The 26,310-nt window shown below is 59.6% G+C and overlaps 1 protein-coding gene across 1 annotated transcript in view; it reads right to left on the bottom strand.

Moving 5' to 3' along the window:
* Positions 1-25,888, bottom strand: part of SHF (Src homology 2 domain containing F) — a 46,172-nt gene extending 20,284 nt beyond the window's left edge. The window contains exons 1-2 of the mRNA XM_075006696.1: positions 25,309-25,888; positions 889-1,018 (exon numbers count right to left, since the gene is read on the bottom strand). Of these exons, the coding sequence (XP_074862797.1) occupies positions 889-1,018; positions 25,309-25,710 (532 nt within the window). The 5' untranslated portion in view covers positions 25,711-25,888. The remainder of the gene's footprint in view (positions 1-888; positions 1,019-25,308) is intronic.
* Between the last annotated feature and the right edge of the window lie 422 nt (positions 25,889-26,310).

The raw sequence follows: 26,310 nt of genomic DNA, 5'->3' as shown, positions 1-26,310 counted from the left end.
AGGCGCTCGTTTACTGAGAAACACGGGCCGACGCTTTGGAAACAGACGACGCGACCAGACGGAGGAACAGATGCTGGGCCGCTTGCCAGGACGAGAATTCGCCCTCCGGGTCCCAGCCTTGCTCTCCCACTGCAGCTCACTGGCGCTGGCACGAAATCATCCCCCTTCCAGGAGCAGCACAAATGTTCCCAGCCTGCATGGGCCAGGGACCCCCTGTGTGCAGTGCAGAGACGAAGGGTGGAACACAGGCTCACCCCAGCTGGGGCATCTCACCCACCCAGAGGCATTTCCCACCAGCTGCAGCCGGCCTAGACTGGAGCGTCTCCAGGGGCCCGGGGGCCTCCCGTGGGGGGTGGCCCCATGGCGGCGATCGACAATCCCTCCCCACGTTGCCCTACCGCGGGCGTGGCGAAGGTCTGCGTCCCAGCGCCCAGCTGGGAACCCAAGGGGCTATGGGCTGCAGCAGAAGGCACACGGGGCGTTTGTGACGGAGTCCCACACTGCACCAGCAGGTCCCCCCGCAAGGTGGGAAATCCTCCCAGAGTGCACAGAGCTTGGGAGCAGCACTTAGCAGCCTGGGACTCCCCCACCCTGCATGATCCCAGCAGTCCCCACGTGCAGCGGCTGAGCAGGGCACATCCGGTGGCCTGGACTCTACCCTTTGCAGCTCTACCCATACACCACCCCAGGGCAGCTCCCCTGCAGCTAAGGCAGCAATGTCAAGGGCCATTCTCTCATGGAGCTCCCCTACCTGCCACCGCAGGGGTTGTGCAGGGCGCGCCGGGCAGCATGGATGAGCCCCGGGCAGCGTGAAGACGGCCAGTGGGAGCAGCCGGAAGCCGGCAGAGCTCGGCAGCACCACTCCCTGGCACAAAACGCTGCTCTTACCTGCCATCATCTTCTGGGCCTCATAGGGTTCCATGTACCCATCATTTTCTGCCACCTTCTCCTGCCCCGGCTGGCCGCTGCCTGCTTGCTTGGCATCGAAGGGATCCGCGTAGTCCTCCAGGACAATCACCTGCCAGCAAGGAGCAGACAAAAGGGTTAGATGCAGAAGGATCCTGCCCGAGCCTGCCCCGCTCTGCCTGGCACGGACATTCCCCAGACAAGGCCAGGGGAGGCTACTCGGACCTTGGGCTGGAAATCTCCTTTATACCAGCACAGCAGCAGCCTTAAGACCCTCGCAGACCACAGGCCAGTGAGCTGCTGAAACGTCCGAGCCAGTTCCTGGGAGCTGGGCAGCTGCCCTACCCGGGCTGTCCTTTCTCTGCCGAAGGTCATGATCAGCCCCGGCCGCCATGGGACCCAGCCCAGAACGAGTGGGGTGTGTCGTATCGCCCCTGCTGCCGGCACAGGGCTCCAAACAGCTAGCCCACGGGGAGGTGGAGAGCCAGGGGCTGGCCTCACATGGTCAGCCTCCGGCACAGCTCCCCCAGCTGCAGGATTTCTGTGCCACGGAGGAAGCAGAAAGGCCTCGGAACCGCCTGTCTCCTGCCCAAGGGCTGGGTCCCACTGACTCCAGTACCCGGCCGGGGAGCCCTGCCGGAGAGAGGAGCTGGCCCACGTCGTCACCTCTGACCCAGCCCCCAGGGAAGTCACTGGCTGTACTCCCAAGGCCAGGATCTCCCCATGGCCCCCAGCCCCGCAGGGTGAACGTCTGGAAGTGGGTGTGGGGGCCCTGGCCGCACCGGGGCTCCTCACCATGGGTGCAGCTGAGCGGGACGGGGGGGCTAAACCCAGCCCCAGCGCAGAGCAGGGCCAGCCGGAGGCACGGCCCGGGTGGGCAGCACAGTCAGGGATGAGAGACTTGGAACGCAGCTGACTAAGTGCTCAGCACACCAGGGAGCTAATGGGCCAGGGACCAGGAACGCCCACGGGCCCCCTCCAGCCTCTGGACAGATGCCGGCGCCGGCAGTAACCAGGTGCTCGCTAAGGACACAGGCGGCACAATTGCCCCGGGGACCACCTGCCTGCCGCTGCCCCAGGGCAGCTTCCCGGCCTCCCCCGGGGACAGCTGGGAAAATCGCTCAGCGCGGTCGGCCCGGAGTCATTACACGCAGGTCTGGAAAGACGCGTGCGCACGCGTAAGCCCCACACCCCTTGCGTCCTCCTGCACAGACCGGGGGGTCCAAGCAGCCCCACGGCCAGACCACTGCAAACCCCAGTCAGGGGAGGCGGCAGATGCACACAGCAGGAGGTCACGGATCCCCCCAACGGGTGTTTTCTAGGGCTCCCCCCAGCCCCGGTTTGAATAGCCCACGCGAGCGCGTGCACCACCTGGGTCTGAATGGGCAACTCAGCACAGCAGCAGAGCCTGGGAATACGCTCTTTATTTGCACCCCCGCAGAGCGGGAAAGGCGCAGGGGTGGGAGCCGCCAGCCCCAGCGTAATGGATAAGGCAGACCAAAGGGAGCCCACGGGGGGCGGGGGGGGGGGGTCCTCAGAAAGGCAAGAGCTGGCAAGACAGCCGGGAGTCAAATTACAGAGCCGGAGCCGAGGAACCAGACAGACAGAGCCTGGCCAAGGGCTGTCCGACCCGCCCCTGAACGGCGAGAGCAGCCAGGAGAGAGGGGATTTACTCAGGGTAACGGGATGGACTTAATGCCGGGAATTAGCAGGGGCTGCTCTGTGCCGGGAGGGCGTGAAGGAACCCCCGGCTTGGGACCCCTCAACGCCCATGTCCTGCCCCGCTCTCGGCTCAGAGCGGGCCCCACCGTGCCAGCCCCTCAGGACGCACTGCGAGACCCAGGCCTGCTCCGGACACAGGAGAGGGAGGGGTGTGAGGTGGGAACTGACGGGTCTGTTCCAACCCGGGCCCTTTAGACCACCTCCAGCCTGGGAGCCGGCCCTGCCACGCAGCCAGCCCCCTTGCCCCACGGCTGCAGGGCCCACGCCAGCCCGGGCACAACGCCGACCTGGCTCGCTCCGGCGCCAGCCAGGAGGTACGTGGTCGCTTCGGGAGACTGCTTGGATTTGCCACGGGGCCAGGCAAAGCCGGACCACTCCCCAGGGTCGAAGGTGGGAGCCTCGCAGGTGGGCTGAGCCCAGGCCAGGGCTCTGAGCTAGGAGTCCGGTTTCCTGCAGAGCCTTCCTCCAGCCACACCTGGCCATCAGGACCACAGCCCCCTCGACCCAGTGACCAGGCCTTGGAGGAGCCCAACAATAAAAGTCACCATCCCTGGGGCCAAGAGACCACACAGCCCCTGAGCCTAGCAGGCCCCAGAATCAGTCTGAACCCAGCCTTGCTCCTAACCTGTCCCACCTTCCCACACCACCTCCCACTCCAGGGACTGCGCCCCCGTCCTCCCTGATAACCCCACTGCCCCCTGCAAGCTGCACAGAGCAGTGTCTCCCCTGCCCTGCCCTGCCCTGCCAGCCCCACTGACCCCCAAGCACAAGGCTCTTCATTCCCACCGCTTAGTTTCCAGTGTGCACTGGATCGCCTTTGGTACAGGCACTGCGCCGTCACCCCACCTTGCTGTGCACTCTGTATCTCATGCGATATCGGCACTGCACAGTCACCCCTTACCCATGGGGCGCACTGGATCGCCTGCGTCTGGGCACAGTGCAGTGCCCCAGCCCTGCAGCACTCGCTGGATCGCCTGCGTCTGGGCACAGTGCAGTGCCCCAGCCCTGCAGCACTCGCTGGATCGCCTGCGTCTGGGCACAGTGCAGTGCCCCAGCCCTGCAGCACTCGCTGGATCGCCTGCGTCTGGGCACAGTGCAGTGCCCCAGCCCTGCAGCACTCGCTGGATCGCCTGCGTCTGGGCACAGTGCAGTGCCCCAGCCCTGCAGCACTCGCTGGATCCCCTGCGTCTGCGCACAGTGCAGTGCTCCAGCCCTGCAGCACTCGCTGGATCGCCTGCGTCTGGGCACAGTGCAGTGCCCCAGCCCTGCAGCACTCGCTGGATCCCCTGCGTCTGGGCACAGTGCAGTGCCCCAGCCCTGCAGCACTCACTGGATCTCCTGCGTCTGCGCACAGTGCAGTGCCCCAGCCCTGCAGCACTCGCTGGATCGCCTGCGTCTGGGCACAGTGCAGTGCCCCAGCCCCGCAGCACTCGCTGGATCGCCTGCGTCTGGGCACAGTGCAGTCATCCCACACTACAGTGTGCTCCGCATCTCCCGCAATATCAGCACTGTGCAACGATCCCAGCCTCCTGGTGCACACTGGATCCCCTGCAGAACCAGCACTGCACAGTCACCCCAGCCCTGCAGTGTGCACTGGACCTCCTGTGATGTGGGCACTGCACAGTCACCCCACACAGCAGTGTGCTCTGCATCTCCTGCAATATCAGCAGCGCAGTCACCCCAGCCCTGCAGTGTGCACTGGACCTCCTCTGATACAGGCACTGCACAGTTGCCCCACCCTGCAGTGTGCACTGCGTCTCCTGCGATATCAGCACTGCACAGCCCCTTGGTCCCTGTACATAGCATCTCTTTTGTTCCAGAATTTCCACTTCGGCCTGTTCTCTCCCTAGGGACCTGTGTTCAGAGGACACCCGGGGCCGAGGCCCCTGGGGGGCTGCGGCACCGTCCCACGGCCACTTGCTGCGTGACGCAGGCCTGGGCTAGTCACAGAGTCGCATTCCTTCGTTACAATCTGCTTAAAACAAACCCATTTCCTCCCTCCTGTCCTGCAGCCAGAGTGACAACAGCCAGGGCCTAGGAACACAGCAGGAAGATGAGCCAGGCCCCGGCTGGGTAAACCTCTCACGCTGGCCACACTGAGCCAAGCAGCTCCTTGCCCTTGCCTCCCGCCCCGGCCCAGCTTCCCACGGGATTCAGCCCCCTGCCCAGAGCGCACCAGGACAATCGCCTCAGTGCAGGAAGCGTGCGACTATGCATGCGTACCGTCATGTGTCCCAGCAGCAGCGTAGCAAACCGTAACAGAAAGGGAGGTTGACAATTAACTGTTCTTACAAACGACGTCTCGCGTTCCTCCGGTGTTTTCCCCGTGGCTAAGCCCAAAGCCCTTGGCAGGGAACAATCAGCCGGCGTTCTGCTCACAGCCCCTTCTGCCGCAATGCGCCCAGGCCTGGGGAGGGGCCCGGGTGCGCTATGGCTGCACACAACAGCCCTGAGGAATGGGGCCACAGAGGAGACGCTTGCAACGCAGCCTCCCGGCCAAAAGCCGTCAACTGGAGCTGCGGCAGCGACGGGCTCCGGATCGAAAGCATCTGGGACTCACGCCGCCCTTACCCCTAGACGCGGACGTCGCCGGAACCAGCCCCCATCGGCCTCGTGGGTGAACACCTGGCAGCTTGACACTGTTTACCGATCTGTTCCCAACCCTCCTCTGACGACACCTCAATCTGGGACAGTTCCTCAGACTTGTCATCTAAAAACAACGACTCCGGTTGCGGGAGCCTGGCTCTGCGGGCAAAGAATTCACTCAGCAGCTGCAACCGCCAGGAGGGCACCTGTAGCACCTCCACCTTCCCTTGGCCCCGGGGGCTGCTGGGCCGGCTTGCTGCTTCTCATGGCCTTCAGCGTTTCTGCTCTCAGTTTTTGTCTTTTGCTAGTTACTCTTGTCCGGCTTTTCTTGTTCTTTGGCCTGCCTGACTACACATTAAACCCCCCCATTATCTGACTCCCTCTTACCCAACAGTCCGTTTCATCCCGCACCGCCCGGGACGGATAATCTCCAGCCCGGAACGGCTGGCAGCCTGCCCCGAGAAGCCAGCTCAGCAGCGGCTACCCCGTGGCAGACTGCAGTCCACCCCAGGGAGCCGGCCAGCTGCCCTGCAACTCATCCTCTGCCCCGGCTCCCCACTACCTGACGGGTTTTTTAGTGCTGCTTTTTGTTGGGTTGTTTGAGGGGCGCCTTTAATTTTCTCCCCTTTTAAATTATCTTCAAGCCGCTTCCGTGCAGCTTGGGAGCAGTGCGCCCTTGTGACTGCTCCTTTCAATTTCCATTTAACTAGCCAGGAGCCCCCACCCCCCGAAGTTAAATTGAATTACATTACGGCCGCTCTCACCTAATGGCTCAGCTCTTGTCCCTCCTCTGTCATGGCAACTTGGACCGAGATCCACGGTTTGCCTCATGCTTTTGGCATAAAACGCCCTCTGCACGCCACCTCCAAGCAGATGGGCAGAGCGAGACGGAGACAGCATTGCTAGAGTAACAGCCAGGGCGCATTGTTAGCTGCCATCAAAATAATGGGTTCTGCCTTCTGCTGCGCCCTCGCACAGTTACAGCTGACAATGCCCCCCTGGGCAGAACCGCTGTCGTTATCTTCCTCTTAATTGACTTTGCAAATTACAGCTCCCACCCAGCCCTGGCAGCAGCCTCCCTGAATGTCCAGCCAACCAATTCACCCTGTTCAAGAAGCACTTCAGGTTCCCCTGGGAGATGTGAAAAAGGACCCCCCGCGGGAAGCGAACCATTGACCCTGGGAAGGCCAAGTTGGGTTTGCAGCCAAGCACCTGGGCACAAACAGGCCACTACTCCCCCTGCGACTCTGGACCTGTCCGCAGATCAGCCTCCTCACCGTCAAACTGCAGCTCGCTCGGTGCCCGAAGACACGTCCTGCTTTCCGCGCCCTCCTTCTGAAGCCTGCTCCGGGGGATCCCTCTCCCGACTGCTGCCGCCACCAGACCGCGAGGAATAGATCGCTGTCCTCAGCTCTACGCCGCAGACAGGGAGACAGGCCTAGGGCTCTGGAAACCTGCTGCCCACATCCGTTCTCCTGACCTGGTCAAAAGGTCATCAGGCCAAACCGGGCCTGGGGTGAACCCGGGGGAAGAGCTCCTGGAAGTGGGTGAGTAAAGCAGGCGCCTGTGGGACCAGAACTCAGGTCTCTGGAGCCTGATGTTCCACCATCTCCCCTGGGTGGCCATGAAGAGTCACCTCCAAGGAGCACCCCCAAAGAGGCAGCACCCTGCGGCTTTCCCACGGGCCTGGGCTCACTACTTACAGCTGGGGCCGGCGGGGGAACTGTCCAGGCAGCCGTGCAGACTTCTGATCCCCGGCACGTGCCCAGACCCTCCCTCGCTTTCACAGCTCCAGGACTGACCCTGACTCTCGCAATCATCTGCCTGGTCACCACCACCGTGCGACGGCCTGACTTGCAGGCACCAGCCCAGCCATGCCTGCTAGGCCAGACTGCCAGCGCCCCAGTCTCTAACACGAGCGGCGCCGGGGTGGTGCAGAGTCTGACGAGGCTCCCAACGGAAGGATGCTTTGCATCAGCATTGGGGTCCCGGCAGCTGGGAGTAACAGAGCAACAGCCGTTACCGGCGCCCAGCCCACAGGCTCCATTCACCAGTGCCTGCAGAAGCCAGGCTGTCAGCCCCGGCTGCACCAGGCATCCTGGGGTGGGGACACCACAACGTCTGCTCTCTCGGGGACCCTGGAGCCGGGCCATGCAGGCAGGAGCCCGCACGGGCAGGGGGAGGGGCCCGTTGAAAGCTTGGGGAGCTGAGGCTGATCTCAAAGCCGCTCACCCCCACCCTGAGCTCCGGGCAAACACCTGCACGCTGTCTTGGACCAAGAACAGCTCTGCTGGGAGACAGGGGAAGGATACATTTCTCCTGGGCCACAGCGCACAGGGCCCACTGCAAGGGGAATGGAATATAAAAAAGCCCAGCATTTTTTAAAAATCATTTATTTTCTCATTTAAACGATAATAAGTTTTTCCTTTGAAATAGAAGTCTGTTTAAAATGAAATCGGAACTTAATACAAAATACGGTTCGGCCTGAATGTCTTATAACCTCTTAAAACGTGTAATTAAAAATATATAGAGGTATATGTGTATATATCCTGAACCCACCAGACCCTGTGAAAACACTAAGTTAAAAGCTGCTCTTCTAGCTAAAGAAAGAATCAAGCAAAAAAATATAAAACCCTAACTTTTGAGGTTGAGCTTCATAAATAGCGTGCTACAGGTCAGCCTCACTCGTATGTTTCATTTTCAAGAGATTACAGCTAGAGGAGAAATTTTAGCTCCAGTCACTTTCACTCCGCCTATCTGAACATTTCTCAAGGTTGACCTCAATTAATCAGTTTAATTCCCTGACTGCCATTAACCCCTCGGTTCCCCCAGCCCTTCTGCTGTAAACGTGAAATGTGCTTGATAAGAGATGCTGACGTAGTCAAAACCCAGAAGGTCGTGTTACTTAAAAATATATATTTGATATACTCTGCTGTGTGTTTAATGGAACTCGTTACCATCCCAACGCATAAGCGATTTACCATGTCCTAGCATATGAAACTTTTTTTTTAAAAATGCAAAATATTAAGCCATATAATTGCTTAAATCGATGGAGACGGTAACAGAGTAACTCTTCTAGCTAGTAAGAAGCTGTGTCAAACCCAGCAGAAAGGCTCTGTTTTGCTGGAAGTCGACACATTTGGACAACTACAGCGACTGAGGGGCGGGCACCCCTCTTTAGAAAATAACTTTATACCAGTAACCAGCAGGCAGATGGAAAGGATGATTTAAATCCACCCAGCCTGGCCCTCTGCCAGCGAGCTGAGCTAGCTCTCTGAGAACGGCCAGCCTCTGGCCTGCATCAGGAGCCAGGAAATTTGCTGTTATTGTTCTCTGGCAGCTCAAAGCCATCCGAGGAGCAGGCAGCCTACGGCGATGCTTCCGAAAGGCTGGGCTCCCGGCAGCTCCAAGCAGCTCAGCTCACCGCTAACTACAGGCTGGGTTTACCGCAGCTGCTGGGCTCTGGGACCGCGGCCCCAGGCTCTGGGACCATGGCCCAGGCTCACCCTCTCAGAGTTGGAGCAGGGCAGGGCAGGGTTGGGAGGCACGTTCCCCAGCCAAGCCAGAAAATGCTAGAGACAAGCAGTTTCCAGTCCCTGCAGAGGATGCATCACGGGCAGGGCAGAGCCGAGGACGCAGGGCTAGGGGAGCTGTGTGCAGAGAGAGGAGAAGGGCTGGCCGGAGGGGGAGCTGGTCCTTTTGCAGTCAGCAACACAAAACCCTGCAGATCCCTGGAGGCCCACCCCAAACCACTAGCACAGCAAGGTGGGGAGACCCACCAGCCCCAGGACACGTGTGCACAGGACATTGGGGAAGACACAGGGGCTGAACCACACTCCCACCGTTAGAAGACGGTGAGGAAATATACCGACTATGTACTATAGCATGGAAAGAAGGGAAGGCACCTAACGGCTGGACAAGATCCATGCTAGCGACGACCCACAAGAAAGGAAGTACATTGGAGTGCAAGAACTACAGAACGATTGCCCTCGTGAGTCATCTAGGCAAGGTGCTGGTGATGATACTGAGGGAGAGACTGAGATCGCCGATAGAAGAACATCTCACAGATGAGCAAGCGGATCCAGGAAAGACAGACGTGCCATGCAGCAGATCTTGGCACTAAAACGGATAGCGGAGAAAGCTCGACGACGGAACAAGAACGTATGCGCTTGTTTCCTCCATTTTCAGCAGGCATTTGACAGCATAGCTCAGAAAGCGTCTTGGGCGGTGTTGGAGTTGTACGGAGCGGATAGGATAGCAGACGGATATGGTTGTTGAAGGGTGACAACGGCAATGCGGAGGCAGCGGCGAGAACGTGCGGAGAGTTGGGAAGTTGGTTTAGAACAAGCAGCGGTACGAGACCAGGAGCTCCAACATCGCCAACGTCACACACCCGGAGAGTGCGACGGAAAAGATCAAGGAAGAGGCAGAAGGGATATCTGTGCGGGGGATGAGAATCAACAACTTGAGGTTCGTGGATGATATAGTTGTCATTGAAGAACCATGAGGAGAAGCTAGTGAGAATGGTGCAGGTGCTACATGAAGGAGGGAAGCGGCAGGGACTGATTATCAGCATCAATGAAACAAAAACAATCGTATTTTGAGATAAGGAAATAAGAAGGAAGATCAGTGTCGAAAGGATCAAACTAGAGAAGATAAAGAAGTTCAGGTATCTGAGGAGCAACTTGATGTACAATCTCGACTGTAACGAGGAAATAGCGACTAGACTAGCGAAAGCCAGAGCGAGTTTGAAGGCGATGGATAAGATCTGGAAAAGCAAAGCGATTAGCTTAGGAATGAAGCTGAGCGTCTTGAAAACATGTGTATTCAGCAGCATGTTGTACGGATGTGAGACACGGGTGATAAGGAAAGATTCAAAGAGAAGGATATTGGCGTTTAAGAGGCGTTGTTATAGAAAGATGCTGAGAATAGGATGGCTGCAGAAGGTCATCAAAGAGGAATTCTATCGGAAGATACAGCCGAAAGAGAACCTGCTGCAGAAGGTTATACAACGCAAGTTGCAGCTATTTGGGCATATTTGCAGAATGAAAGACAAATGAAAAATCAAGACCTTGGTATTCAGCATAACGGACAGTTGGAATAGGAGAGGCCGACCCCACAGAGAATGGAGAGATGATACAGTAGGTTGGTGCGGAGCTAGTCTACAGAAACTAAGCCGCTCCGCACCGGCCAGGGAAAGATGGAAGGAAATAGTGAGAGAGGCATCAGACACCCAAGGGTGCTGAGCCTACGGTTGTTGATGACAAGACAAGCACGGGGTAGATTACCTCACATCTTGTATACTCCCTGATGCCGGCCACGCAGCTATACAACCCGACTGGCAATTCCTGTACCCCCAGAACCAGGGCTCTGCAGCGTGTGCATGTGTTATATTTTATCTACACCCCATTCACGTCAGAGGTGCACACACAGAGACCCAGAAACAAACCCTCTTCCTCCGTCACACACGTGCCCGAGACCTCTAAGCACACTGTAATCGCACGCGCGCGCACACACACAGATTGCCATGTGAACGGCTCTTGCACACGCTCCGCAGGTATGGCCCTTGCTCAAACACACAGACGGGGCACGCCCTGCGGACAACACAAACAGACACCCAGACACAGAGGTTCGCACACAACCAGGGTTCCCTCTCACGTTTTCCACCCCGGGGCAGAATAAATTTCGTTCCATGCCATGAGGAAGAGTAGAAACACCAGTAGAAACACGGGCTGCTGGCTGTGGCCGCCCTGTTAGCTCATCAGCTGGGTGGCATCTGAATCCCTCCTCTCGCCCAAGCGCAGCTTACGGGCATTGCTGCCTGCAACCTTCGCTGCCTTTGCTCCAGGAGGGCAGAGACAGACCCGGCCCGGCCCAGCCTTTGGGAAGAAGCTCAGGGGCTGTGCTGCTGGCGTTTGCGCTCTGGGGCTCAAGCTGTCTGGCACGCTCAGGCCGCAGCGACAGCTTTATGGTGCCAGTAAAGTCTCCTCCAGCCTTCCAAGCCTTCCCTTTCAGGCTAGCCATAAATCGTCGCTGTGAGCTGGGCTTCGCTGTCAGCGGGGTGGAGGAGGCGCTGCAGGGCTAGACAGGCAGGCTCCAGGCTCACCTAGAACCAGCAGGGATCAGATCTCCCTGCCCCCCAGGAGCGACCGGGCAGCCGCTGTGAGCAGGCCCATCAGCCTCCAAACCACACTAAAAACCCCCGCAGTCCTGTTGCACCTTAAAGATTAACCATTTTATTCATTAGGCCATGAGCTTTCGTGGGTCTTACGACCCACGAAAGCTCATGGCCTAATGAATAAAATGGTTAATCTTTAAGGTGCAACAAGACTGCTTGGGATTTTCTTTTGTGAAGCTACAGACAAATAACATGGACCCCCCTCTGAAACTCAACACCATCCTGAGCATACTGGAAAATGCAAACCGCAGCAGGGCCTCAGGTGTGCACCGATCCGAAACCCAGAATCACTCTCCCTGCCCAAAACGCGCCTCTCATTTCCAGCCCAAAGGTCTCTGCCTCCAGCTTCCAGCTAGCGAATGGCTTGGAACCTTTCGCTGAGAAAGGGACAGCCCTTAACTCCCTCTTTGCGAACCGAAATCGATCCAGCACCCGGTATCTCTCACGAGAAGGCAGGTTTCTAGTCCCTCAATCCTTCTTGGCGCTCTTCTTTGAGGCCACTCAAATTTATCACCGCCAAACGCAGAGGTGAAATCACCTCGGTCTTGCCGTTTATACACCCCAGGATCGCGTTAGCAAGTGTCATTGGAAAAATACCGTCAACGCTGCTTCAGGAGAATCCTAACTATCTCTTGGGAGGACAGAGGTAGGAACACCAGCATCCTGGAAGAAACAAACAAGACCAACATTGAAGCCGTTCTCATTCAACAACGGCGTCGTTGGGCTGGTGACGCGGGTCAGGTGTCCGATCAGCGCCTCCCAAAACCGATTCTCTTTCCCGAGCTGGAGTACGGGTAGAGGAGCACTGGAGGCTAGTGGAAGAGATATAAGGACGCGCTGAAGGCACCCATGAAAAAGTGCAGCGTTGGTGTCGACACGTGGGAGAACCTGGCCCAAGACCATCCCCAGTGGAGAGCGGTGATCCGTGAGGGGCTGGCACCATTTGAGAGGTCCCACTGCAGTGCAGACCAGGAGAGGTGGAGAAGAAGAAAAAAGCAGCAAAAACTGCCCTGCGCCCCTCCAACAGCCACCACCACCTGCCCCTTCTGAGATCAGACCTGCAGCTCCAGAATCAGGCTGGTCAACCATCAACCAACTCACGAATTGGAGGGTGACACGCAGACACCCAACTCCTTGAGTGACCACCGAGAGGCAGGCGCCGGATTAAATTACTTTGTTTTGGTTTTGCTGTAGATGTGGCTGTTTGGTCTCTTCTATTTCGGTCTGACACCATTCTTCTTCTCCTTGGAAGAAAATCTTCAAAGGCGTTCTGCTGAAAAAATATTACTGTTTGGAACTCCGTGGTCTCAGAAAGTTTAATTAACACTGATCTTCGGTGTTTACCCCTCCCTCCGTTCCTGTGTCATCTGCCAACTTTATGAGACTGTCAGATTCTGTTAAGTTTCTTCCAGGCCAAAGACAAAAACGTTCAAGAGCCCAGAGCCAAGAACCATCCTGAGGGGACCCCACCAGAAACACACAGACTTGCTGACCATTCCCCATGCCGATTTACCTTTTGTTCCCTACCATTTGGCCGGCTTGTAACCCATTTCCTATGCGCCGTGTTAACTCTGCATCATTCAAGGTTTTTTAATTTGGACTGTCCCAGGGTGCCAAGTCACACACCTCCCAGAAGTCTCAATCTATTTCTTCAACACTTATCCTTATCAACCAAACTTAGAATCTCGTCCAAAAAGACGTGGAGCTAATCTGACAGGAACTATTTGCCATAAATCCACGTCAATTTGCATTAATGACAACACTCTCCACGAGTACATGGTTACTCATCAAGTCCCGTATCAGCTGTATCATTATCTCACCCGAGATCAGAATCAGGTTGATAGCCCAACAGTTACCTAGGCCACCCTGTTTACTCTCTTAAAACTCTGGCTCAACACCAGCATCGTCCAGGACACCCTCGTGTGCTTCATCAGCTGGGCATTGACCTCTCCACACTGAAGATCCTTTTCTTTTGAGAGATCAGTGACTCGGAAATGCTGGTGCCCTTTTTGATGCAGAGTGCTGCCCTCTTGAACCTTCATAAGAGGTTATAACCAGTGATTCTGCCCTTCCAAACGCGTGAGTCTCCCCGCCAGGTTTCAGCAACGGCGGCTTGGTTAAATTTACGCCCCTAAGTGAGCAATTCCAACCTGGCTTGCTCTGGAATCAACACTACATTGCACCTGACAAAGCGGGTCTGTGCCCACGGAAGCGTAAGCTCCAAAATGTCTGTTAGCCTATAATGTGCCACAGAACTGCTCCTTGTTTTTGCAGATACAGACTAACCCAGCCACCCCCCGATACCTGTCTTGCTCGGGTCTCAGGCTCCTGACAGCGGTATAGACACTATGCGAAATTTTCCTCCCTTCGTGCCATTTGCTTCCGTAATTAACATGGGTCTCGACATCTTGATTTTGTGCTGAGTGCTCATTTCTTCCCTCTCTTACCCGTCCCTTTTGCTTTTCGTTTAACCCACGCCTGACCACTCAAGCCAGCCTGTTCCCAAGGAGATTGGTCCCCCTCCGACCCGAGGAAGAGCCCCTCTATCTCTTACAGCCTCCTTCCTCTAGAAGGTGGACCGGTGTCCCTCAGAACCAGTGTCTTCCACCCCACACTACCTACCCGGCCAGCGGGTCACGTACGGGACCTTCAGACATGCAACTGTGGCCTCATAAGTCCCATCACTCCAAACCTCAACAGCAGGGAGACCCAAATATCAAGGGAGAAGAACAGAGCTTTCTCGCTCCCTTTGAGGGAACACTCCAGAGCTTCCACTTCTACCCCAACTGGTTCCCAACAGGCACCCAGAGCCCGTCTTCTGCAGACTGTCACCCCCACACAGAACGGTCGCGATGCTCTCAGGTGCGTGAGGGAGAATTACATCTGCGCAACACAAACCGTGGGCCACGAGGTTGATATTGCCAACCAGACAGTCCGCAAGGTCACTGATAGTTGTGTGACGAGGGGCGGGGCCATTTAACCTTCTCCCTCAGCGTCCCACAGGCAGTCCTTCCAAAGGCCTCGGGGGTCTCCACAGCTTGCAGCAGGGCTGTGAAATTTGGCTGAGGAATGGCCCTGGGGTCAGGGATGCACCCTTTGCTAAGCTCGCTGAAATCCAAGCAGGCTGGGCTGATGGATCAGCTGCTGAAAATAACCTGCCTCTCGGACAGCCAAATCGGAGCGTGGGGCTATGCCGTCCAGGAGAGAGGACACCTTGTCCCTACAACGTTCTGTGCGTCTTCCCTGAGCGGCAGCTGCGCAGAGGGTGCTGCTCGATACTGGAGTCGGGGGTGGGTACTGTTATTCTCCGGCGGTAAGAACCCTACGCAGAAGGCCCAGAAGAACCAGCCTTGCAGGACTTACGACGGCAGCAGAAATCGGTTTGGCTTCACAAAAACAAGGAAATTGCATAGAAAAATCGCCATTAAAAAGTTGTTTGAACTGCAAAGCCGAGCACTCGCCGCTAGGCAATGCTGGGACGTCGGGTGCCGTTTGCGATTTAATTCAAACAGCCTTGCGTGCCTGTGCTATGACAGGCTGTAATTACACGATCACGGGCTCGTCTTTCCAGGGCCCCCTGCCTCACCCGCTGCACAGGGAGAAGCTACGCCTCGGCAGATGTGTTGTGCAGGAGGCTGCGTCCTGTAGGGCCACAGCCATGTTTGCTGCAGGACTTAGGAGGCGTGCGGGGAAGAGGTGCGGGACGGCAGCAAGAGAAAGGACAGCCTCCTGGCTGCGGCAGAGGGATGCTGAGAACTCGATCCCATCCCTGCGGCTGCAGTGTTCCTGTGTGGCGCCGGCCAAGTCCCTTGCACCATACTTTTCACAAGTGATCACTAATTGCGCACAGAACCAGCAGGTCCCTATGATGGGAGGCCTCACCCCCTGTGCTCCATCCATCTCCAGCCCCTGCCCTCGCTCTGGCCCGCTCCCTGAGGCCCTCAACCCATGCTGCCTCCTCCCACCAAAACCCCACTCCCGCTGCGGTGCCCTGCTCTTATGACTGGTACAAAGATGTCCCTTTCCCCCTCCGCCAGTGCTCTCTGTTAGCTGGGCGCTTGTGCAGCCGCTCAGGGGAGAATCGGACACCGCCTGGCTGATTAGCAGGGCTGGTTCGTTGGTCTGTTTGTTTCTACCAGTGGTGCACGTTGGCCTGTGCCTCAGTGCGCATAAAAAATTGATTCCACGCAGCGATGACAAAATATCCGCGCCCGGATGGAAACACTGAAAGGGACCGTCACTCCCCAGCTGCTGTGCCCCTGGTTGCACGTGCCTCATTTTACGGGACATCTCGGGGGGCTGCAGGAAGGAGCGCAGAGCTTGGAGACAGGAGGCCCCACATTTTTGAGCCCCGCCTGTGACTCTTCCTACCTGCCGTTTCCCCTCCTCTGCCTCTGGGGCGTGAGGGTTAATTAGCTTCTGTCTGCACAGGATGAGAAACTGCTCACTGCTCTGACACACCAGGCCCTCGACATCACCCATGGGGCGCCCCATCACTGGGGACCTCAAAAGCAGTGAAAACTTGCCCCGAAGTTCCCTCTGCCGGTGTCCTGTCGGGAGGACTGACCCCCCCAGCCCCTCCCCACGCGCGCAGGGCTGTCGGGAAGTTACGTCCCTTAGCACCAGAGCTGCTCGCATCCCGCAGAGAGGAGCGGCAAGGCAGAAAAGCCCAGACGACAATGGAGGACAATGCCCCATTGTGCGTAGGGTCAGCGGGAGTCTTGTGCACAAAGACAGGGCCACGTGCCAGGAGCTGAAGAAAGCCTGAGCAGCTGCCTCACTCCCTGAGCCCGCCGGGTCCCACAGGATCTGCGTGACCCCTACGTTATCCGGGCACTTTCGAAACAACACGCTCAGGCGTGCAAGTGGGTTTGCCCTCAGCTCCGGTAGCACCGTGGGCAGCTGCCCCTTGCCCTCCGCCGTGCCCAAGAGCAAACCGAAGAGAACGAGGGACGGACAGGACAGGACGGAAGGCTGAATGCAAATCACAGCGGTTCCCAACCTTGCTAGGGACACGGCACGCGTCCGCGAGTCAAACAATTCCACGGCACCGCCGCTTTTCTCAGCTGACTCGACTGCTCAGCAACACCCCCTCCAGCTCCGCCTCGCCAGCCCCTTGGAGCCTGGACGTGGCATTTAAACCACATCCCAGCTCCAGCAGACTCCGGCCCTCCCTCCCTGTTGCCACGGCAGGGAGCAGGCAGCCTGGCCCCTGGAGCCTCACCTGGTGCAGGGTCGTCAGCTTCGGAGAGGGGAAACTGAAGAAGTTTCAGGGCACACTTGGGGAGTTCTCAGGGCACAGCAGTGTGTCATGGCACACCAGCTGAAAACCACGGGCACGTCTCACACACGCCCAAAGGCCCAGCCTCACACCACCACGCACACACACCAGGCCTGTGCAGGTGACACAATGCACACATCCCCCTGCCAACAGCAGGCTGGTTTGTGCAGACATGCGCAGCTCTGTGTTGTGCGATCACAGAGCGAAAGCTCATGCGAACAGCCGCTCGGGGAAGCGGGGACTGTGACCCTTCGCTTTGAGGGCTGGTGATGCTCAGCTGGGCCGGAGGCCGGCTTCCTCACTCAAGAGCAGACGGCTGAAGGCAGCACTGCTGTATCCAAGAGCCACAAGCCAGCACCCTTGGGTCCCAGGTGGGGCTCAGCTGTCAGCTGATGGTTGCATGAGCCCATCGGTTACAGGGAAGGAACTGGCTCACTGCAGGGCAAAGGGACAATAGGGGCCCTGGCCTGGTGGGTTATAGAAACACAGAATCCTAGGGCTGGAAGGGGCCTCAGGAGGTCACCGAGTCCAGCCCCCTGCTTCAGGCAGGATCAGCCCCAACTAAGTCATCCCAACCAGGACCTTGTCCAGCCAGGACTTAAAAATTTCTAGGGATGGAGATTCCACCACCCCTCTAGGCAACGCATTCCAGTGCTTCACCACCCTCCTGGGGAAGTCGTGGTTCCTAATATTCAACCTACTCCTCTTCCTCTGTAACTTCAGCTCCTTGTTCTGCCGTCTGACACCACTGAGAACAGCCTCTCTCCATCCTCTTTAGAGCTCCCCTTCAGGAAGCTGAAGGCTGTGACCAAATTGCCCCTCACCCTTCTCTTCTGCAAAGTAAATACGCCCAAGTCCCTCAGCCTCTCCCCATAGGTCACGTGCTCCAGCCCCCGAATCATTTTGGTTGCCCTCTGCTGAACCTGCTCCAGCACATCCACGTTCTTTCCATACTGGGGGGCCCAGAACTGGACACAACATTCCAGATGTGGCCTCACCAGTGCCGAGTAAAGGGGAATAATCACTTCTCGAGATCTGCTGGAAATGCTCCTCCTAATGCAGCCCACTGTGCCGTTAGCCTTCTTGGCTACAAGGGCACACGGTTGACTCATCTCCAGCCTCTCACCCACTGTGATCCCCAGGTCCCTATCACTGGGCTCTGTCTCCCCTGGGCAGGTCCCACACAGTGCTGTGTTGCTGTCCCTGCAGACCCAGAGCTAAACCCCCAGCCGTGGGGCTCCCCCCGGCTGCTCACCTCTGGCACCTGGTGCACTCCAAGCCCAGCCAGACTCTCATCCCCTCTCTTAGCCTGGCTCTTGGACTGATCCTGGCCCCTCTGCTGGGGCCTGAGCTCAGAGAGGTGACCAGGGCAAATCCAGCCAGCCAAGTTCCCCAGAAAGGGTAATGGATCCAAGGGATCAGCACCGCTGTGAGCTCCGCTCCAAGCCAAGAACGGAGGGGATGGTGCGCCCAGCCCCCGGCAGCACCAGCAGCACCAGAGCTCTACTGTAGACAGGACTCCAGCAGCCACCAGTGCGTTCTCTAAGCCCGCAAGCACCATGCAGCACTGGAGGGGTCAGCCTGGAAGAGCGTTTCTGCCTTCCCCACCTCCCGGGAGCTCCCCCAGGGGAGACCCCACAGAAACAGGGCTAGCATGGAGCCTGACGACGTGGGCCGTGTGAGGATTTCATTCCCCTGGTTAGGCTGCAGGTGTTCCCTGCTGCCCTGCAGCAACCCGAGGTGGGTGCCTCAGTTTCCCTCAATACAGCATCAGTGCATAGTGGTGAGAGGACCTTTGGTGTGATGAGTTCTCAGGTGTAGGCAATGGTCCTCCCGGCTCTTTGTAACCTAGGCAACCAGGCGACACCTTTCTTCCTTGGCCAACAGGACGGAGGCGGGCGGAGGGGCCTGGCTGGTTGGAACTGGAACTGGGCCGGTGAGTGGGGCAGCCTGGTCTGGCTGGGGAGGGAGGAAGGGGACCAGGGCCCGGCTCAGGGACCCCTCTGGGCCCCTCTCCCCGAGACGGATCGCGCTGACGGCTTCTGGTTTCCGTGCTGACAAGTCTGTTCTACGCCGTGTCCCTCTCGCCTCGGAACCTCCTGCCGAGCGAGAGTCACGTCTGCCTGCGGCTGGGGGCAGGGCTGGGGACCCCCCACCCCGTGACCTGGGGACAGGCATGGCAAGGCCCCGCTCCCCTCAGGCGGGCGTCCCGAGGGCTCAGGAGGTTCAAGACATATCTGACCCTCCAACCCCTGAGCCACCAGACCGCAAGGCGTGGAGGAAAGCAGAACAGCCCAGTGCTCGGAGGAGGAGTCAGGACTCCTGGGTGCCAGCCCCACTTCCGTCTGGGACCCAGCCCATGACCTCGGGTGGGGCACATCCCTTGCTGTGCCTCAGCTTCCTCATCTGTACAATGGAGGGATTGCAGGAACGCCTGCAAAGGGCTTGGAGATCCTTGGAGGGGTGGGGATCGGGACAGGCAGGATAAACCTGCCCCTGCAGACAGCTGTCTAATGCACCGCTCCTAGCTCCCTTCTCTCAGGTGCCGCCTCCTAGGGCCAGAGGACACCAGGACCCTCCTGCCATCCTCAGCACCACTTCCACCACAGATACCTCCTTGCACAGAGGGCCCGCCCCCAGCACCAAGCACGTTCTCCCCAGCAGGCATCACCAAGGAGCCAAGCTGCTATTCCAACCTAGCAGGACAGCTGGCATCAGCAGCTCAGCAAGCACCTGAGGAAGCCAGTATCCCACGGCCTGGGAGCAGTGTTCCTTGTAAGCTGAGTGCTTGGGTGGCCCAGCTGGTTAGCAGTGGACCCACAGCCGGCAGCCTGTGTTTCTACCGGTGGTGCGCATCCGCACATGCATCAATAAAAATTTATTCCACACATGGAAAAAAAATTAGAGGGAACCCTGGCTGTAAGCAAGGGGGATTCTGTGAGAAGCCTCCACCCGGGTTACTGGAGCAGGGCCAGGCTGGGACACCCTCTATCCCCACGGCACAGCAGACACCCTTAGCTGCTTCTGAAGAGCGGAGGGAGGGTGAAGGCCTGCTCAGAGCTGCAGAGCAGGAAGCAGCCTGAAAGCCCATCCTCCACCTCCGAGGACAGGCAGCTTCCCACGGAGCACACAGTAATGCTGGTAAGTATGCATGATGCAGGAAGGCGAGGTGGCTTGCCCAGGGCCAGGAAACCGCACCCTGCTCTCCACCGGACAGAGTGGGCGAGCCCCCATGCCCTCCGGAAAAGTGTCCTCGGCAGGGGAGCAGACAGCTGCACACCCAAGTAGCCTCCATAACCACTGCCACCCAGACACCTTCCAGCCTACCCTCGAGCACGCCCAGAACCCAGGCGGAGGGGAGTCCTGTTCTGCAGAGACAAAGGCCTGGTTCCCTGCTCACCCCGACCAGACACTTTTCCAGCTCCTTCATCATGTGGCTCCCCGGCAGCCCCTGATCAGTCTGTGCAGGGGCCGAGCCCGGCATCTCCGCCTGGCTGCATCAGCCGGGAATGTAAAAATAAAATTAAAAAAAAAAAAAGACTTGAGCCCTGGCCCCTTTCCTGACATGCTAAGCCCAGGCTGAGCCCCAGGGCTGATGGGCAGAGCTGTTGGCGAGGCACGCGCACATGCGTGGCGTCACTAGCGACACGGCATGACTCACTAGCTAGTGACACACAGAGCTCCCGGGATGTTCCGTCCCTCCCACCCCACACCCAGGGCCCTTCCGGTTCACAGCCCTGGGCAGCCACAGCCCAGCAGGTGCTGCCAAAGAGCTCCCACCAGCCTGTCCACGATGCACGAGGAAACCCCCAGGCCTCTTGAGCCTCTTCCTGCAGCTACGCTGTCAAGGCTCACATGGGCCTCTCCGCCCCGTCCCCACCCGCAGCCAGACGCCTCCTCGCATCCCTTCCCCACCTCCCCTGTCGGAGCCTCGAGGAAGATGTTAAACCAGCCCTGAGCGAGCTCCGAGTAACCTCTGCAACAGCTGGCCAGGCAAAGGCCATGTGTTGACCCCTCATCTATCAGCCTGCTCCTGCTCCTGCTCCTGCTCCTTCTCTGTTAAGCCAAGCTCCTGGAGCAGACCCTGGCACCAAGCAACACAGGCCAGGGACGGCCTAGTGATTGGTGCCCGGGAGCCCTGGGTTCGGTTTGCAGCTCCGCCACAGACACCCTACTTGACCTTGGGCAGGTCACTTAGTCCCTCTCGGTCTCGGTGCCCACCTGTGAAATGGGGACTCTAGCCCTGTCCTGCATCTCCAGGGAAACACATAGTCTGTGAGCAGCTCAGCGGCTACGGGAGCAGGGGCCAAACGCCTCCCAGGAACAGCAAGTCCAGAACCTTCACTGTACCAGGTCCAAGATGGACTCTCCCTACCCCCAAATACAGTCCCCGCCAGGCTGAGCCTGCCTGCTGAACTGAGCTCCGCCAGGCTGGGGCAAGAGCAAGCCGGTGCAGGCTGCACGCCAAGGCCCCATTGCCTGCTGACTTCCCAGTACAGATGCTCTGAGGGCGCATCACCCGCATTACCTCTGCAGCCCCCCAGTCTCGGTTACGGAGCTTCCTGCGCCGGTAACAGGTTGCCCCTGCCCCAGCTCTGGAGTCCCCGCTACCTGCGTCTGACCAAACGGGGCTTTGCCCACCAAAGCGTATGCTCCGTAACCTCTGCCTGTCTCTCAGGGGCCACAGGACTTCCTGTTAGCACAACCTGAGATACCTGCAGCCTGGGCAACGCTGCAGGCACCACCTCACGCGACACAGCCCCAAAGCGCTGGCCTCTGTGTACAGCACCGACCACTTCCAAGCTGGACAGGACCCTGCTGTTCATTCCAGCCGGCTTCCTGCATCCAGCGCCACGCCACCTCGCCGGGCGCATCCTGTACTGCGCTCAAGTGGATCGTACAACGAGGGACACCCAAAGCTGATGTGAAGGTCCAAGTGACGGAGCCTCTGCTCCAAGCCTGCTCCCGTGGGTAATTAAACCCATCACTAACAGCGTGCACCGTATTTTCAGTCTGACCTTGTCGGACTTCACCTTCCAGCCTGGCTGTGCCTCTGGCTGCTAGATTCAAGAGCCCTCTGCTAGCCAAAGTCTCCTCCTCCACCGCCTTTACAGACCAGGAATTAATCTCCCCTTAGCCTTCTCTTGGACAAGACACACCGCGCGTTAGCCTCACACGAGCAGGGCCAGAGCGTCTGTGCTCACCGCGCTCCGGTTCTTCGGCTTCCTTGGGGGAAGCGCAGCCCCAGGATCCAATAAAGGTCTCGCTAGCAGTGATCTTTTCTCCGTACTCTGCTAACAAACCCACCCCGCCTCTGCAGAGTCACTGGGATTCAGTGAAACAAACAAGCAGCCCAGCAGCACTTTAACGACTAACAAAATAATATTCAGTAGGATTCAGTGGTTTACCTACAATGACCTCGAAGTCCTTTCCGCCTGTGCAGTCCTCTCTCCTATAAGCCTGGCCTGCAGCACGACCTTACGCTGGGCTGAATTAGAACAGGTGCTGTTTGGCTGCACCCTGCTTCACTAAGTAGTCCGGATGGCCCTGTCATAGGGACAGGCCCCTTTGTCATTTACCACCCAACCGATTTTTGTATGTCCAAAGGGCACTCCCCCTGCAGCCATCACTGACAAAGAAACTGACCAGCCTGGGCCAAGAACAGGGCCCTGTAAGAAACATCCACTGGCTGCTCATTAACAGCCAATTACAGAGATCTATCAATTAGCCAGTTTCAGTCGGCATAGAAGACACCCTCTGGATGCGGCAGGGTGCTTCTTTCAGCCGAACGGCCTGCGGAGCGAGACCCAGGCACGTTCGTACATCGAGGCGCTTACCTCTACCAGCAGCACTTGTCATCCTGTCAAGGGGAGAGAGCGAGTTCAGTTGACAAAAGCTGGCTTGGACGAAGCCGCGCCGGTCGGGCTTCAGTTCCGATTACGGGGGAGTTCCCGTGTGGGCAGCCCCGTGCTGTGAAGCAGGATGGCTGGCAGGCTGTCCCAGCGTCCTGACACATTTCCCCACTGTCCTGCCAGGCTCAGCAAGCATCCGCCCGCCCTTCGCAAGGTTGAGGGTCTCTCTCCTCCAGCCTGGGATTATTTCTCCCCCACCCTGCTCTGGGCCTGGTTACATCACCGGCTGGGGTACCAGGAGACGGCTCTGCCCTGAGCTCCTGCTGAACCGCCTGGTGCAGAGCAGGGTGAAACTGACAGAGGTCCTGTCTCCATGCTCCTGGGCAGTCCCTGCGGGATCTGAGACAGGTAAGGTCGCCCTTTGTGTCCCTCTGGCTGGTGGCAACACGCTGCAGGGGAGCGGATAGAGGAGGGAGCAGCAAAAGGGCAGGACACCGGTGATGTCCTGCCTGACTCCATTCCCTGAGGAACAGGCACACAAAGTACACCACAGACCAAACTCCCCAGCAAGGCAGTGAGTGAAGTGAAGCCGTCCGTCCATTTGCACCTGACCTCCTGCCTGCACAAAGCATTAACTCACCCGCCCGGCCAGGATCCAAGCCCGGCGCCCCATTCAGTCCAGGCACGACACAGGCGACCGGGGGGAACTCTCATGCTACCAAGCAAAGCTAATAGCAAACCAAGGCGTGACAGGCAGCTTGGCAGGACAATGCTAACGGTGCCTGCTGGGTCACCGGGCTGCAAGCGTGATAATTCAGGATGGGGGAACTGGTGCTGATGTAGCAGGATTGTCCCGCTCAGTCAGGGCAGCTGGTCAGCCTTGCACTGAGCACGGTGCTGGGATCGAGGGAGAACCCCAGGATGGAAAGGTGGGGACCAACGCCTGCCAAATCAGAGCTTCATCTGCTGCTTCACTTGCCCTTCGGGGGAACCCGCCTAGCTCAGGCGAGGCGGCCAGCCCGCACGAGGAGCTGCCGTTGAGGTTTGAGTGGCATGTTCTTGCGGCCAGGACAATGGGCGAAGGCGTGACACTTCCAGCCCTGGCGAGGGCACATTGTGCTGCGAGCTGTTTCGGCACAAGTGCAGCTCTTAATGGAGCTCTCGAACAATGGGAGGCAGCGCGGGGCCCGCCCTGGAAAAGCAGCTGGCAGCTGGCCAAAAGGAACCCCGCTCTGCCAGGAGATGCCTCTCGCTGCTAGGGCAAACGGCCCTCGACTCAGCAGGGCGAAGGGCCCAAGCCACGTCCCCTTCCCCGCCGCCCCGTACGCAGGAACGGGGGACTCTGGCAGCCGGACAGTGACTCCGGCCACCGCCTGCTCTCGCCTGCACCCTTTGCCCCAAGGCGGTGGGGAAACAAGCCCCTCTGAGCCAGTCGCTGGCCAAGTCCCGGGCCACAGGATCAGCGCCAGGCTGCAGTCCTGAGGTGCCACCAATGCTTAGGGACCCGTGGGTGGGACCTGGCCCCGCCAGCCAGACTGGGGCCCTGCCGGGGCCTGGCTGCGAGGCAGAGAGGGGTATCCCCACCCGAGCGAGCTCCATGCACACCTACGGGGCACCCCCAGCGCCTTCAGCCTACTCACACCCCTGTGTCTCCCCACAAATGGCGACCTCCCTGAGCACCCCAGTGCACCCCAGTGCCTTCTGCACGCTCACACCCCGTGTGTCCCCCCATACCCCAGGACCTCCTTGCACAGCCATGGGGCACCCTAGTGCCTTCTGCACACTCACACCCCATGTGTCCCCTGACAACCCAGAACCGCCTTGTACACCCATGGGGCACCCCCAGTGCCTTCTGCACGCTCACACCCCGTGTGTCCCCCCATACCCCAGGACCTCCTTGCACAGCCATGGGGCACCCTAGTGCCTTCTGCACACTCACACCCCATGTGTCCCCTGACAACCCAGAACTGCCTTGCACACCCATGGGGCACCCCCAGTGCCTTCTGCACGCTCACACCCCGTGTCCCCCCCCATACCCCAGGACCTCCTTGCACAGCCATGGGGCACCCTAGTGCCTTCTGCACACTCACACCCCATGTGTCCCCTGACAACCCAGAACTGCCTTGCACACCCATGGGGCACCCCTAGTGCCTTCTGCACGCTCACACCCTGTGTGTCCTCCCATACCCCAGGACCTCCTCGCACACCCATGGGGCACCCCTAGTGCCTTCTGCATGCTCACACCCCGTGTGTCCCCCCATACCCCAGGACCTCCTTGCACATCCATGGGGCACCCCTAGTGTCTTCTGCACGCTCACAGCCCATGTGTCCCCCAACACCCCAGAACCTCCTCGCACACCGATGGGGCACCCCAATGCCTTCTGCACACTCACACCCTATGTGTCCCCCCACACCCCAAGACCTCCTTGCACACCCACGGTGCACCCCTCATGCCTTCTGCAGGCTCACACCCCATGTGTCCCCCCACACTCCAGGACCTCCTTGCACTGCCACGGTGCACACCAGTGCCTTCTTGCACACTCACACCCCGTGTCTCCCCCCACACCCCCATCTCCCCTGCGCCCCACACATCCCAGGGCTCTCTCCTGCCCCCATCGCGCCTCCTCCCACACACCTGGCCCCCACCGCTGACCCACGGCGCTCCCGCGGAGTTGCGCTCCGGCGGTGCCGGACCGGAGTGAGCGCCGGGAGCTGCCGGGCCGGCCGCGGAGCGCGCAACATGTGGCCTAGCCCCGGCCGCGCGGTCGGGGCCCGGCTCTTACCTGCTCCGCCGCGGGCTCCTCCGGAGCCTTCTCCGCCGCCTCCACCTTGATGAGCCGGTGCTTGGGCGAGGCGCAGCGGGCGGCGGGCGCGGCGCCCCCCGGGCCGCCCCCGGTGTAGGGGTCCTCGAAGTCCCGCTCCCGCTGCAGCCGGTAGGCGGCCAGGATGTCGGGCTGGGCCGCGGCCGGGCCGAGCGCGGCGGCGCCCCCCGGCGGCGGGGGCGGCTGGGGCAGGCCCCCGCGGTAGTCGGGCTTGGGCGGCGCGGGCGGCGGGGGCTTGGCGCTGCGGAAGCCCAGGTGCTCCCGGAGCCAGCGGGCCATGCTGCCCACGCACTGCGGGGCCCCCCCGGGCGCGGGCCCGGGCCCGCCGCGCTCCGAGCCGCCCGCCGCTCCGCTCAGCAGCATCGGGACGGGCCGAGTGAGCGCAGCGCGCCGCGGCGGAGCCGGAGCCGGAGCAGGGGCCGGGGCCGGGGCCAGCCCGCCGGCCGGCCGGGGAGGGGAGGGAGGCGGCCGGCCGAGGGGAGGCGGCCAGTGCCACCTGCCGGAGCCGCGGCGCGGCGCTGCGCCCCGAGAGCCCGCCCGGCACAGCCCTTCCTGCGCCGCCCGCCTCCTGCGCGCTCCCACCCCCGCGCCCGGGACTCCCTACGCGCCCCTCGGGCGCCTCCAGCGTCTCTGCACGCGCGTCCCGGAGCCCCCTGCGCGCCCCCTGTGCCCGGGACCTCCTGCGCGCCCCTCGTGCCTCTGCACCCGCACCCCAGGACTCGCTGCCTGCCCCTAATGTGCCCCCAGCACCTCTGCACATGCGCCCCCCCCCACGCTCCCAGAAGGCAGGGGCCTCCCTGAACATCCATGGGACACCCCCAGCATGTCCTGCACGGCCCCTCTGCATCCTGCATCCCGGAGACTCCCTTCGTGGCCTTGACACACCCCCAATGCCTCCTGCACGCTCACATGCCCCTTGCTCCCTTCACGCCTGTGGTGCACACCTGGGCTCACCTGTGCCCC

Source organism: Carettochelys insculpta, chromosome 12 (genome assembly GCF_033958435.1).
Source record: "Carettochelys insculpta isolate YL-2023 chromosome 12, ASM3395843v1, whole genome shotgun sequence".
Lineage (NCBI taxonomy): Eukaryota > Metazoa > Chordata > Testudines > Carettochelyidae > Carettochelys > Carettochelys insculpta.
Note: the sequence above shows the minus strand (reverse complement) of the source record. Positions and strands in the feature narration are given on the sequence as shown.